General features: G+C 40.5%; 2 protein-coding genes across 8 annotated transcripts in view; one reads left to right on the top strand and one right to left on the bottom strand.

Annotated features, from left to right (window-relative positions):
- The window catches only part of LOC115263171 (GATOR complex protein Iml1), a 35,872-nt gene extending 31,888 nt beyond the window's left edge, over positions 1-3,984 (top strand). For all 5 annotated transcript variants that reach the window (XM_029866102.2, XM_029866104.2, XM_029866105.2 and 2 more), the window contains one exon: positions 958-3,984. In XM_029866102.2, the coding sequence (XP_029721962.2) occupies positions 958-2,110 (1,153 nt within the window). In that variant the 3' untranslated portion in view covers positions 2,111-3,984. The remainder of the gene's footprint in view (positions 1-957) is intronic.
- A 6,668-nt stretch (positions 3,985-10,652) lies between these two features.
- LOC109430912 (sodium/potassium-transporting ATPase subunit beta-1-interacting protein) overlaps positions 10,653-15,063 on the bottom strand; it is a 371,063-nt gene continuing 366,652 nt past the window's right edge. Inside the window, exon 7 of one of the 3 annotated variants that reach the window (XM_062852657.1) lies at positions 10,653-12,223. In XM_062852657.1, the coding sequence (XP_062708641.1) occupies positions 11,160-12,223 (1,064 nt within the window). In that variant the 3' untranslated portion in view covers positions 10,653-11,159. The remainder of the gene's footprint in view (positions 12,224-15,063) is intronic. The other 2 variants (XM_062852658.1, XM_062852659.1) reach the window with 2 other exon arrangements.

The following is a 15,063-nucleotide window of genomic DNA, read 5'->3' as shown; positions in this document are numbered from 1 at the left end:
TTCATTAAAACCTAGTTTATATTTAACTTTTTGGGCTAAAAATAAAAATTGATGATATTTCTGTCATTTGTCAAACCGTTCAAACAATCTGCTGTACAGCTCTGTTTCAACTATTTTTTCAATGAATGGCCTCTTATTCTCGGTAGATCCATTATAGTAGATTCAAAATCTGGCCTTGAATCTCTTAACGAAGTGCGTTTTTGCAAACTGGACTCAATTTTGTAAATTGGTAATAAATCTCCATACACCAATAAACGCCTAAAAGTATGCAATGCCCTTGTAATTTCATGTAGATAAATCTGTGTTATTCAAAATTTGTTAATAGAACATTGAAAAAATACATAAAAAAAGAAAACTCACCATGAATAGCATGCAATCATATGTTGATGTACCGTTAAAAATATATTTTTACAAAGATAATGAATTTTGATAGCTAAATTTACTGTGTTTTTAACTCAGTACTCCACAAACTCATTTTTATATGTAAAATTTAGTAAAAAAATCAATGTTTTTGTATAAAAAAATCTCTCTGGTATATTCTACTTCTACAGGGCTTCTCTCATCATGTTCATACTTCTAAGATTTCAATATGTGATTATTTTTTAAGATTTGATGTGTTTTTCAGAACACTATCAAAGTTGCCCCAAAATGAAAATCTGAATCTCGCTCATATGGAAAACTCAAAGTCACCCAAAATATTTAAAATCATCAAATCTTTCAATTGCAATTGATAACTGATACCCCAGTACTTGTTTTAAAAATAGAAAAGTAGGGGAAATACTGTTACTTGGAAAAATAATAAGAAAATTCGCTAAAAAACTATCAAAGTTACCCCATTTTACGGTATCGTAGATTGCTATGCTTGTACAAACATACATCTTTACTTGACTAGGTCTACCCTTACCCGTTTATCCATAACATGTATTATTCAAAGCTTTTCCACTTACCTTTTTAAAGGAATCGGATGATCTGCCATGCATCAGGAGAGTACTCCAAACCAGTCATTCCAGGCTTCTACCTTTACTACATCATGCAGCAGAACAAAGAATCTAGAGATTATCTGCCACCACTAGGAGATTTGGAGGCCTTTGAAAACGAGTGGATGGAGGTGGAAGTGCAACATCCCGATTTGCAGAAACCAATTGACCCGATCGATGTCGGTGTCCCACCGTTTCTTCGCGAAACAATAGATTTCAATGAGGAGTTCGTTGATCAACCGCTTTACAAACAGACTCACCTGGATATCGACGTGAACAATAAGTCTGACCGGATAGAATGGGGCCATGCTCGGTATCATCAGAAAATGATTCCCGGGCATGCATTTGAAATCGTTGTTCAGTGGATCACTGCATCGGGACCGATAGTAAGCGATTTGATTCAGATATGGTCTCGGCGAGCTCAGGGATTCCAGTTGGTTTCTATACCAGCAGATCCACTGGCGGAACCTTTCACCGAAAAGAGCGATCCATTGCGAGGTCCTATTTTCATTCCATTGGATATAGAATGCTTGAAGCAAAAGCGTACTTTTCTGTTTGAAGAGTTCAAAAAAGACACGTGGCCAAAACGATTGCTATTGTTCCAGGAAGCTATCGTAGCCAGGTTTGGGTTTATGCGATGTGCCGTTGAGACAAAGACTGGGTCCAATCAGGTGTCGTTAGATTATCAATATGTTCATTGCACGGGGAATATGTTCATCCTAGTTCCCAACTCGAACCAAGGATTAAAATCTCGCCAGAGGTTGGCCTCCGGCGGAAGCACAATGAAAAAACCCACCAACTTTATCAACCGTTATTCGGCTTCGTACGAATCGCAGATGCAGCATAACATCTCATTCGCGGCCCACGAAGCGTACATCACTCGGCACGTGACGGGCAGTAAGACCAAAGACGACTGCGATGCCATCCGGAGGACGGGTTTTCTGTGGTCTTGGAATCATATGATACCGAACAAAAAGTGGAAATCGCTGGCGATTACCCACTCGGAGGAATTGTTCCAGCTGCGAATGTTGCGCGATTTCAAAGACTTCTGCTCGAACAAGGAACAAAGACTGGTGCACTTTTGGGACGAATGCTGGGCGGCCAAGGAGAAGTCCTCGATGGCGCGGAACTGAACCCCGGACGGATGGTGATATATGTAAGTAAAATTGTTTTGTTTGTTTGTTTTTCTGTCGAAAGTTTATTTACCTGATTACGAAAAAAAAGTCTGTACAATCTACAGTTCAAAGTGCCGTTATCGCGTTGTTCCGTTTGTTGTATGTAGTTGCATTTTCTTACGAAAAAAAAATAAAATATAAAGCTAAAAGTCGTTTTGTCTACACAGCTACTAAATTCGGAAGTTCGTTTCTTGCTACGAAAGAAAATTCCTTGTTCTAAGTTAAAGCGTTCACACATTTATTAAATAAATTGCTTTCGTAGATAATTTAAAGTAAGTGTAATGTTGCAGTAATCATAAGTAGAAGCTTGTCTTAAATAAATGACACATCGACAATCTAATGTGGCATGATTTAGTAGACGTTTGTGATCGATCACATCCTTTGAATAATTTTGAACTTTGGTATCACAAAGATGTAAATTTTAAATTTGATCACAATCCGATTCGATGTATTTTGTTAGGTGTTAGGTGTCGTTGCATGTTTTTCATACAGAAAAGAAACGGAAGAATATCAAACATTGAGTTGACAGTTACTGTGCTGCTTTATAAAAAACATTAAACATTTGGTAGGCCACATTACATGAATCATGGATTCACAAAGCTTAACGCTCCTTGAATTCTTTTGAGGACATCTTTTTCTTGGCGTAACGAAAGCTTAGAGCTTTCTCTGTCAATAACTATTTTGCATTCGTATATCGTGCGGCAAGAAAGTACTCTATTTAAGAGGAAGTTAAGGAAATATCCATAACGAAAATTTCCTGGACCTACCGGAATTTGAACCCGCCAACCACAGCTTAGTCTTGCTAAATACTCGTGGGTTTACCACCGCGGCAGGTGCATCGATTCGTAGGGTATCCCCAAATTCGTGGTGGGACAACAAGCGTACAGAAATTCATCGCGAGAAATCCGCTGTGTTTAAAGAGTTTCTGAAACGCAGTTCGGTCGACAACTACGAGCGGTATGCTTCCCTTGAACATAAGTTTATAAACTTGGTCAAGGTGAAGAAAAGCGGTTACTGGCGTCACTTTGACGAGAGTTTGTCGCACGAGACTTCAATGAGAAATCTTGAGAACGTCGGGAGAAGAATACGCAACGTAGCGTCGGTTAACGAGAGGATCTCAAAAGTTCTCATTGGTGGATTCTCAAGTTCGCAAACAAAGTTTGTCCAGATTCCGAATCCGTGGAGCGCATAATTTTTGATGTTTCGGAGAATAGGGACGATAAGGATAGGCCATTTCCGATAATGGATTTCTTACTTGTTCTCCTTCCATGTAGCAGTTCTGTTCCAGGAATGGATCGAATCAAGCTCAATTTGCTAAAAAGCCTCTCTAACGTCGCGAAAAAGCGCTTAATTAATTCCTGGATAATAATATTGTTTCCTATGAGTCCCAAGAAACAGAAGTTGCTCAACAACAGTTTCTAAAGCTGAAGTTTGCTTAAGAGTGATTTGTTCAACTCTTATACAGCAAAAATGTTTGTAGAGGTGAAGGTGATAGCTATGCAGAAACCTGGGAAATCCGTTTCGGTTAAGAATTCTTACCAGTCAACCGCAATGTTGTCTTGCCTACGGAAGTTGTTGGATAGGATTGTTCTCTTTCGACTGGATAAATGGGTTGAATCGAGTGGCATGTTGTCTGATACATAGTTTGGTTTCCACAGCCTTTGAGTAAAAATAGTAGCAAATGGGTTCAGTAGTTTTGGATGTTGGGAAGCTTTTGTTTCAGTTTGTGTCGATGTTCTTTCCGACAAACTAGGGTACAAGTGCCATAACTAATCTCACGCTCCCATATTCATCCTATCCGAAAACAAGCGATTACGGCACCGATTGATTTCGTTCTTTTTGATTTCATGCGTGCTCACTTCTAACAAAAAATACAAAAATAAGATACAAAACAAACAGTGCTTCAATTATTAGATTTTAATGTTACGGTTTGGCTTCGCAGTCTTAAGGGGAATGGAAAACACTAGTTTTTGAAAATAAAAGAAAATCGGGTTAAGTACGGTTCCTTTGAATTCCACTAAGAATTTGCATCCTTTGACAGATACGTATTTCGACCTCAACTGTAAGGTCGTCTTCAGTGTCTTGTACTTGACTCGAGTCAAGTACAAGACACTGAAGACGACCTTACAGTTGAGGTCGAAATACGTATCTGTCAAAGGATGCAAATTCTTAGTGGAATTCAAAGGAACCGTACTTAACCCGATTTTCTTTTATTTACAGATATTCCCCTAACAAGCCCAGGTTAATCATCATCATCATGACTAGTTTTTGATTATTCCCGACGTTTCGGTCCGTTTGGGACCTTTTTCAAGGGTTCAATCTTTAAGGTTTTCTGATCAAAAATAGTTTTGCTAAACTCGAAAAGGGTCCCAAACGGACCGAAACGTCGGGAATAATCAAAAACTAGTGTTTTCCATTCCCCTTAAGACTGCGAAGCCAAACCGTAACAGTACATAACCTCAGTCGTATCCAGAAAGTATAAGATTTTAGTAGGATGAAAATGAGAGTTATATGCTTAATAAGGGAACCAATAACCTACAAGAAAGTTACCGTTTTAACCAATTTTGAACATTTTTTTTTGTATAATTTGCTGTTTGAGGAGTAGATATGTTTTGCTATGGGACCTGACTCATGGTTTGCTCATGGCGGCTTGATAGTTTCATGAATTCGCTACATATGTGCCTCCCCCAGGGTTCGTATTGCAGCTCCCTTCTTACAATTTTTATGTCACAGACATACACTCCCGATCAAAAGTTTGGGGTCACCCCCTCAAAAACATGACTTTTTTAGGCCCATATCTTCGCCAATTTGCGTCCGATTCCAAAACCCTAGGTCTCATTCAAAAGATAATAAGTCAAAGAAACTTTGAACATGATTGAAAAGAAACTTTTTCAAAAAATATGTATGTAAACTTAAACCAAAGTTGCCAAATTTTCTAAAAAATGAATATAAACTTACGACAGTGTCGCTGGAAATTGGGTCGACCGAATTTTAAGATGAGAGCGGTAATATAACCCATTTTCTATTAGCTTGCAACTGCTATTTACAGAACTTAGCTATACAATTATAACGAATTTTAATCGATCGTAGAATTGACACGAATCGATTGCCGACCAGCTCAAAACAAAAGCGGATCAAAAGCCCAAAACACAAAACCACAAATACTAAACATTGTCTGGCATATATTTTCCCCTACGTACATATTATTCTAGCCTGTTTTCCCTACTGCGCCTCCTAGTACAAATGCGCATCGCTTTACAATAAATGCATAATGGGTTTTTACTCACGGGCCCGTTTGTTTACTTAATCCTCTACTGCAACTGCATGTCGCTCTCTCGGCTTGCCGCACCGTCGCTCGCATGCATCGCCACTCGCCGTCTGCCGCGTCACTCACCACCATGCAACACCACGGCTGAAGTTGAAGCTGTATTCGGCGCTCACTCACACCACTATTCCTCCGTATCGACCTGGCTCACGGTCATCACACGACCCACAATCTCGCGAATGCACTCTCACGTCTCAGCAACCACTGCCGGCGTCGTGTTTTTCTCCGTCCCCACACGACGACGGTTAATTTCTCGAACACCGCGCTGTATCGTGGATCCCGGCGACACTACACACCTCACTCTCGTGATGCACTACCGAACCGACGCCTGCAAACAAAGCCCTCCTACAGTAGGAAGGCTTCGTTCGTTGTGTGTGTGTGGATCTGCATATACACGATTGCTGGGGCGTACACGATTCTCGCTCTTGCCGCGACTGCTTGGTGTCAATATGGGGTGCCAGTGAGTTCCCGTGTAGGGTGATCGTTCTATCCTGGACCTCGCCTTCGTTCTTTCCTATGTCGATCGGAAACGTGCAATTGTTGGAGCTTCCCGGTAATGCTGAGATTCGAGCAGTGTTAGACAGGTTTTCTGCCCTCGAAGATCTGTTATCGTTACTGTAGGTTGGCCCGCCCTAGCCTCGGCGTCTAGCCTCGATACACCACCGTGCCGATGATGGTACCGCGGACAGCGTGGACGTGCGTCCTGTCTGTAGGTTTCGTCTGAGGACTAGAGATCCAGCGAAGCCCGTCCCTCGTCGAGCACGTTGTTGAACGGTCTTGATCGGTCGGAAGGGATCTGCGGAAGTTTTCAGGGTTCGTGTTATGCGCAATTCTGCTGCGAATCATGTTCAACTTACGAATCTTGCCGAATGGGTTTTCAGCGTCTCACCACTTGTAAAACGGGCTTTCTGCTGTTTCGGACACTATGTGACCGCCTACGACGAGGACCTATAGATGTTCTGATGCCAGCGGAAATAGTGTCTGATTGGTGTATGTGTGGCAACGGCGAAGGTACGTGCCAGCGATTTGCAGGCAAATTTTCTTTCTTTTCTCATGTTCAAGCTAGACCATGTATTCCCTTGTGGCGCATTTTAATTATCAATATACATGTTTATTGAGTTTTCTAGATTTCGGGTATAAATTCATGAATTTAGACTTCATATTCCTAGGCTAAATACTTAAACGTAACACAATCTAGAAAAAAAAAGTTAGGTAAATTAATTCTTCATGTCATCGACCAAAAGTTTAGGGTCACCTCTCAATATGATGTATCGGCCAAAAGTGTGGGGTCACTATCGTAAAACATGGAAAAGTGATTTGTTGATATCTTTGTCATCTTTCATTCTTCATTAATTCTTCTAGGCTTATTTGAAACACAATGAATGATACTTACTGCATATACATTGAACCACACATATTTGTTAAAATTTACATACTAAAACTTAACGTAAAGTTGCCTCATTTTTTGAAATGTGGTGAAATGTGTTAACTTTACATAACATTTTTATATACAAAAATCGCTAAATACGTTAAGTTAAAGACATCAAACGTAAATTTAGTTAATTATCTTTGAATTGAGCCAAAAAGAATTAAAATCGAACTATAGATGACGAAGATATCACCAAATCACTTTTCCACGTTTTACGAAAGTGACACCAAACTTTTGGCTGATACATCATATTGAGGGGTGACCCCAAACTTTTGGTCGATGACATGAAGAGTTAATTTACTTAATAACTTTTTTTTCTAGATTTTTTAGCTAAGTTCTGTAAAAAGTAGTTGAAAGCTAATAGAAAATGGGTTATATTACCGCTCTCATCTTAAAATTTGGTCGACCCAATTTCCAACGACACTGCCGTAAGTTAATATTCATTTTTTTAGAAAATTTGGCAAGTTTGGGTTAAGTTTACATACAAAATTTTTTTAAAAAGTTTCTTTTCAATCATGTTCAAAGTTTCTTTGACTTATTATCTTTTAAATGAGACCTAGGGTTTTGAAATCGGACGCAATTTGGCGGAGATATGGGCCTAAAAAAATGACATGTTTTTGAGGGGATGACCCCAAATTTTTGATCGGGAGCGTAGATTATTGTCTCATGGAAAGACAGCTTGCGGATGACTGTGGTGTATCTATAAAGGGATCAACAGCAGTCGATTTGTAAGGATCACTACATGTTACATTGGTTAATTTGTATACTTGGGCTCCCAAGCTGGGTATCGAAATCCCTCCGGAGAAAACTGAGATGGTTATTGGCTTTACTAAAAAAAATAGAATGCAGCAATAATAATAAAGTGTAACTAATAAATAGTAATAATGACATTACCGAAGCGTGGTGCTCCGCAGCGCGCCCAGAAGATCTGATCAGGTTGTAGCAAACAACCGTTCTTGCGTTTTCAATTCAAGGTGAAAACACACTTGCTGAAGCTTCAACGGGTTCAATAGCGTTGCCTTCGGATCGTGTTAAGTTGCATGAACTCGACCCACACAATGGGTCTAGAGGTACTTGCTGGTGTACAGGCTCTGACAGACAATTTTGCGCATCTTCCGGTTCCTCTATCTGATGCAAGGTTGTAAATCCATTGGCCATGGAAAACTTTAAAAAGCTGCTCGAACAGAATCTTGAAATTGAGTGTGTATTACTGGTATATGACACTGGAAGAAAGCCCATTTTCGGTTAACACCAATTGCGACAACTTCTCAACGCTCGATATTTCCTCTATGGATACATTCCACGCGTTACGTTTTGCGAGAGAATCGAACTTTTGCTCCCAAAACTTGTTATGTTGTTAAATCCATGCTAACCAGGATATATACCAAACTATCAGATTTGAAGAGAAGATTCATTTTATGCTTTCTTATTGGGAGTTGGGCTTTTTTACTTCGAAAGAAATCAAGAAATACAGCGTAATGGGACACCATCGCAAAAAATGAAAAATGTTGACTGAACGGCAAGAAATTTGCTACTTTCTTGAAACAGTTTTCAAAATTTCGAGTAGATTCATTTTGATACAAAAAGAATCAAAACCGACAATGCCTGGAAATATCGTTCTATAAAGTTTGAAAACCTCGGTGTAGAAGTGCGTGGAATGTGTCTATGGTTTTTGATTTGTCCATGAAGTCAAGGATGGGAACACTCACTTGCAGAGTTACACTCATTTGCTGTTTTCTCAGCTCAGAAGCGTGCTACCAAGGAATGGTGTCTGGACGATTTTTCCCTTTTGGTTTTGTCTAAAAGTTTGCCAAATAAAATTGGGGTCGCACACGCGTACCGAAGTTGTGAGGGTCCTGTAAAGGTGACTTTCCACGAGGTGAATGTAAATTACACTCACCTCGTGGAAAATCGTTTTTAAAGCTCTGTCACGACTTTGGTATGCGTGTGCGACCCCTACTCTATCCAGCTAACTGTTAGAGAAAACCACAAGCTAAAAGTCCTTCATAGACCGTTTTTTGATAGCACGCATCTGAGCTGAGAAAACAGCAAGTGAGTGTAACTCTTTGCAAGTGAGTGTCCCCATCCCTGCCATGAGAATCTTTCTGTTCCGTATATATTCTACAAAAGTTTGCAAGTAAGTTTGGGCATGTTAGCGGAGACAGACAGTTCTTTGCAGATAGTCAAAAAGAAAATGATTCGGCTGGTTTCGGTGTCCATAACGAATTTCATAGCGCCACCTTTATTAACCGTACTGTGGCCAGTAAAAATAACACCCGTAGAATGCTGGCAGGGTACCCACGAAATTGAAATGATAGTAATCTCCGTCAGTTATCCATCGATTGTTTTGGCTCATTCAACTCAGAAACTCATAATCTATCGAGAGTATTCGGTTGGACCGGTCCGATGACCGTGGGTGGCGGAAAATCCGGATTTCCGGGCACATGTTTTATGCAATAGAATGCATGGCATTTTAGGTGAGCCAGCAGCAATATGGGCATCAATCATCCTAAACCTGCCCCAGAAAAAAGTATCTGACCAGTCTCGGATTACAAAAAGTGTTTACTCCGAGATTGTCACTTAGGAACAGGATTCCCGTGGGACAATGGCTGGCAATAAACAGTTTAAGGTATCCTTACCCCAATAATGTGGATATCAGTGCTGTATAAGAACATCATCCACACGGAATACGCCAAGTCTTGAATGCTTTGCCCAAATGCTCATACACCATCACTATAGCTCGGGTCCCTCCACATTACTCGAATTCGGGCAATGAAAAAGCGGGCTCTAGTGGGCGCCAGTCAGGAAACCTTGATCAGCTGCAATACAAGTGGAGAAATGAAGATATGGGTAGATGGATGCACTCTTTCATCTCTCAGGTTAAAAAAACCGTGGTTTAGATTTAGGCCGCGATTTATTTCGTGTACTATGACGTGACGGCTTATGTCCAACCACTATTTCACAGACAAAAAGACGTAACACTTCAAATATTTCACGATTCAAATCATAGTCGCGAAAATATATTCACCCAATGCTAAAAGGATTGAATTTCGCTAACCGTAACTAGATGGCTGCAGTGGGCAAACGTCAAACTCGAATAAAATCGAACGAGCGCCACGGGTGGGCAGTAGGGTGGGGCTAATTTCAAAAAAAATCTCTCCGAAATATGATTTCCCAAGTGGAAAGTGATCTACTAGTCGAAATAAGTGAGCTGTACAAAAATGAGCGATTTCGGTTGATATTTAAGGGTGGCGCAAAGGGTTCAAGTGAAATTTTTGCTAGAACAAACTTTCAAAAAATATTTCAAATTTAATTTTCAAACTTAATTTTTCTAGACTAAATCGGTGATTCTAGAGCCCAATTGGGCCAAATTTGTGCTCAAAATGGCGATATCTCTACTGATTTCTGAGATATTTGAAAAAAATGTCGTTTTTAAGTATTTTTTGAGTTGGATACCAAAATACGATATTTTTTACACATATCTCGGAAACCAGTAGAGATATCGCAATTTTGAGCACAAATTTGGCCCAATTGGGTTCTAGAATCACCGATTTAGTCTAGAAAAAATAAGTTTGAAAATTAAATTTGAAATGTTTTTTGAAAGTTTGTTCTAGCAAAAATTTCACTTGAACCCTTTGCGCCACCCTTAAATATCAACCGAAATCGCTAATTGTTGTACAGCTCATTTATTTCGACTAGTAGATCACTTTCCACTTGGGAAATCATATTTCGGAGAGATTTTTTGAAATTAGCCCCACCCTAGTGGGCAGTTGGCCAACTATCAAACTTTTACACCATTAAATCGGTGTACGATGGGAGTTATTAGAGTGTTGGTCGCAAATTTCACATGTTACTCAATTCTATTAATTATATTTAAGATCACTTCTGAATTAGAAAAAAAAAATCTAATATTTCCAATTATTTCACCCTCTTTTGCATATTTCCAATTTCTGAACCATACAAATTTCATCCATCCAACAGTTGATTAGTTACTTAGCCTATTTATGTACACAAGAAACTACCATTAAGTTATTATTTTTCCTAATAAGTTCAGATCATCGTTACGTAAAAGTGTACCGCTGTATATACCTTCAAAAAACATCAGCTAGGACGGATTGATACGTATTTTCCTTACAAAACTATTAGCCTAATGCATTTCGCATTGCTTTGAGATTAGGTTGCAGTTCATTCACCAGGCGGTGATGGTGGGAGGGATATGCATGTGTTAGCACCCTCTTCCAGGCCGAATATATTTACATAGTGGTCTCTGAATCCGGAGGCGTATGGTAGTTCAAGTTGTACGCCGGGGGTCCACTGTTGAGGAACTGCATCGCCCGAATGCTTTCCCGCGAAACCGACCGCCGATTCGGTAGCTGAGGAATGGCCATCGGATCGCCGCCCATTGTGTCCACCATGGGGTTCTGTTGGAGTTGCTGATGCTGCTGTTGCTGCTGTTGCTGATGTGGCGGTTGTATTTGCTGTTGATTGGTCAGACTGGCGAATACGTTCTCTCCTGTGGCGCCGCCAGATTGGGTGATGTTCATGTTGCCAACCGTTGAGTATGAGCTGAGAGGCCGAGTTCCGTGGAAATTTGAATAGCTAGATCGCACGGACGGTGGTCGGTTGTTGGTGTAGTATTCGTCGTTGAGTTCTGGACTGTGGTTCAAATTGGACGTTGAATGTTGATAGGTGGGATTGGAGTGACCTCCGATGCCAGCAGGATTAGAGGAAGCCCACGAGGTTTGTTGTTGCAGCAAAGGCGAGGAGGAATTCATGTTGTAGTAGATAGGATCTATGGGACTGCCATCTGGCAGGGTAGGAGTGTGAGTGTTGTGCCTTGGAGGGTGGTTGAATGTGTTGAGGTTGTTGGTTGCGCCTTGGCTAAAGTTGTTTAACATGGAGGCTGCTGTTTGACCCATAATGTAATCGTTGTTTAGCGATTTGAGATTGGATTCAGTCAGCTCGGAGTTTTTGTTGTGCACAAATTGTGGGAAGGTTTTCGTTAGGGTCATTGTCCCTGCACTTTGCTGGTTCATCAGCTTGGTCACCGGATTTTGGTGAACTTTCCGGCGAGAGTTTCTCACACTGCTCCGGTTGTTGGAGTGACTTCGCCGGCTGGTCGTACTCTGACGGCTGGTCGTGCCCCGTTGCATCACAGATCGTCGCTTAACGCGGCGTGGAGTCATCGGTTTGGGACTAAGCGATGGCCCCCGGAGATCATCGTCTTCGTGGGCTCCCCGAATGGCGTCCACTGGACGGGAGAACTCAATCGAGTAGAGCGATTGACGATGTTTGGATTTTTTACTATTTCTGCTGGCTGTACGGCGGGCGTTCCGGAAAAGAAAGAGACCAGGGAGGGAGAACATGGGACAGAAAGAAAATTACCATATTAGTATTTGGAAATTGATTATTTACATTTTTGTGGATTGTGGAATAACTATTGTGTGTAAGAGCTAAAAAGTGTCTATCTCATGATTCGAACATCGGCGTCCGACAGAACTACGAAACCATGTAGCTTTTTCTACGAACTCTAACATACAGCTCTTTTATCCTCTTAGGTGTACAGAGGTATATGAGATTTTTTTTTTACTGATATGATGTTTCAAGTGACGAATCTTTTGTCATGTCGTGTACCCCCGGAAAAACTTTACTTAAGCCTCGACTTAAGACCCTTTGTGTACTTTCTTCGGTAGAATGGAGAGCAAGTTGTGTTGATGATGTTTGTTCACGTGGACCGTTGTTCAAACAGGCATTCTTTTCGTTAAAGTAGTTGCTTAGAGGAAGGCCAGTAAAATGGATGCTTTGGGCCAGGCTTGGTAAAAAGTTGTTGATGGCGGGGGTTGGGAATTAAACCCAGGACTAACCCTTCACAAAGCGATCCCCAAGACCATACGAGGCTTCACTAACTCGACTAACCGTGTTGTTCCTATTCGATAATAAAAACATAATTTACTATACACAGTATAGTGGCCCCCTCACGCTTTAATCACAGTAAATTTCACCGCTGTTTAGCAATCGTTTAGCAGTCATTGTTTTTCTGAGTTTTCCACTGCAGATCTAACTGCATAGCGTCTAGCATTCAATATTTTAGCTTTTGGTCACAAAATTCCAAAAAATCAGCATATTTATATTAGACCGACATTTTTTAGCTTATAGACAAAGTTACAAAATGTCAAAGTTATCCATTTCATATAAAACTCTGAATTCACTGCTATTCAGCTGTATATGCATATACATACATGGAGGATCCATGGATCTTCCTGAAAATATTATCGGGGAAATTATGGAGATATTTCAAAGATTTCATTGGGAAATTCACATCGACAGATTGTCGAAAGAATTCGGGGACATTTGTGGCACTTCCTTGAGAAATTCTGCCGATACTCACAGAGGAACTTTTTCAAGTATACGGACGCCGTCTTTGAATGGTCATATATGAAACCTTACATTAGGTAAGGTTTACTCATTAATAAGACGCGTCGCATGGCAAGACACAACACTTGTTGTATTTACTTTATATATTGTAAATACAACAAGTGTTGTGTCTTGCCATGCGACGTATAAAAATTATCGTTTACCGGGGCCAAATTGATCAACGAGGTGAAATTGATCGATCGGGAAATAAATTGTAGTTTCGCACTAGGAACTTCTAAACGTCGTTATGGTCATAAACATCTTAGCTCATCTAGTTCATAGACGTATAAAGATAAGTGTGGATTTTTCAGTTTTTAGAAAAGGTTGGTTTTACGTTAGAGTTTTTTTTTTAATGTGAGATTCCTACATGAAGTCCTCCAGAGGTTCCTCCAGCAAAGCCTCCTGAATTAATTTCAGGAATGCCTCCAGGAATTCCACCATGGCTTCCTCTAGGATTTCCTCCAGCGAGTCCTCTTGGGATTCCTCCAGAAATTACTTCCATAATTCCTCCAGAAATTCCTCCAAAGGTTCATCTAGCAATTCCTCCAGAGATTCATCCAGGAATTCTTCCAGAGATTCCAGGAGGAATTCCTCCAGGGTTTCCTCTTGAGATTCCTGCAGGAATTCCTCCTGGAATTTCCCCCTGGAGATTCCTCCAGGAATCCCTCCAGAGAATCATCCAGGAATTTCTAGAGAGATTCCTCCAGGAATTCCTCCAGAGATTCCTCCAAAAATTCCTTCTAGGAATTTCTCCAGAGATTCCTCTAGGAATTCTCCCAGGGATTTGCCCAGGAATGCCTCCAAAATTTATTTCAGGGATGTCTCCAGGAATTTCACCATGGCTTCCTCTAGGATTTCCTCCAAAGATTCCTCCTGTAATTCCTCCAGAGATTCATCCAGGAGTTCTTCTAGAGATTCCTTCAGAAATTCCTCCAGGGTTTCCTCCTGAAATTCATGTAGGAATTTCTTCCTGGAATTTCCCCCAGTTCACCTCCCAGAGACTCCTCCAAGAATTCCTCCAGAGATTCCTTTAGGAATTCCTCCAGGGATTTCTCCAGGAATTCATCAAGAGGTGCTTGCAGGAATTCCTTCAGGAATTCTTCCAGAGAATCTCCCATAGATTCCTCCAGAAATGCATTTAGGAGTTCCTTCATAAATTTCAGCAATCCTTCAATCAATTTTGCCTGGGATGCCCAAGAGTATTTCTACTGGGATGCATTCTGAAACTTGCCGGGATATTCTCCATAATACATCCAGGACTTATTTTAAAAACTTCTACAAGAAATGCTTTAGAAGTTCATCCACGGGTTCTTTCAGAAATATCTCCTTCCTCTATCGATGAGAATGCCTCCAAGAGTTCCTTCAGAAATTATTCCTTGCGATTCCTTCAGAAATACATCGATTTCTTCAGGATCTGCTCCAGAGGTTCTCTAGATTTTTTTTTCATTTTTAAAAAATCCTTCAGGGATTCTTCTGAAAATTCATTAATCGATGCCCTCAGAAATTCTCCCAAAAAATCTTCGAGGGTGTTCTCCAACGATTATTTGGGAGCTTATTCGAGGATTTCTTCAGAAATTCCTCCAGGCATTTGCTTTCGAAATTTTTGTAGGGGTTTCTGCGGAAATTTGTCCGCTAATTCCTCTTGGGGTTTCTCCAAGAAGTTTCCCAAAAATTTTCCAGGGATTCGACAATTCCTTCAGTACTTTATTTTTTTATGAATTTACCCAGGGGTTGCGATAGGAA

The sequence above is a fragment of the Aedes albopictus genome, chromosome 2 (assembly GCF_035046485.1).
Source record: "Aedes albopictus strain Foshan chromosome 2, AalbF5, whole genome shotgun sequence".
Taxonomy (NCBI): domain Eukaryota; kingdom Metazoa; phylum Arthropoda; class Insecta; order Diptera; family Culicidae; genus Aedes; species Aedes albopictus.
This window is presented reverse-complemented; position numbering and strand designations above follow the sequence as displayed.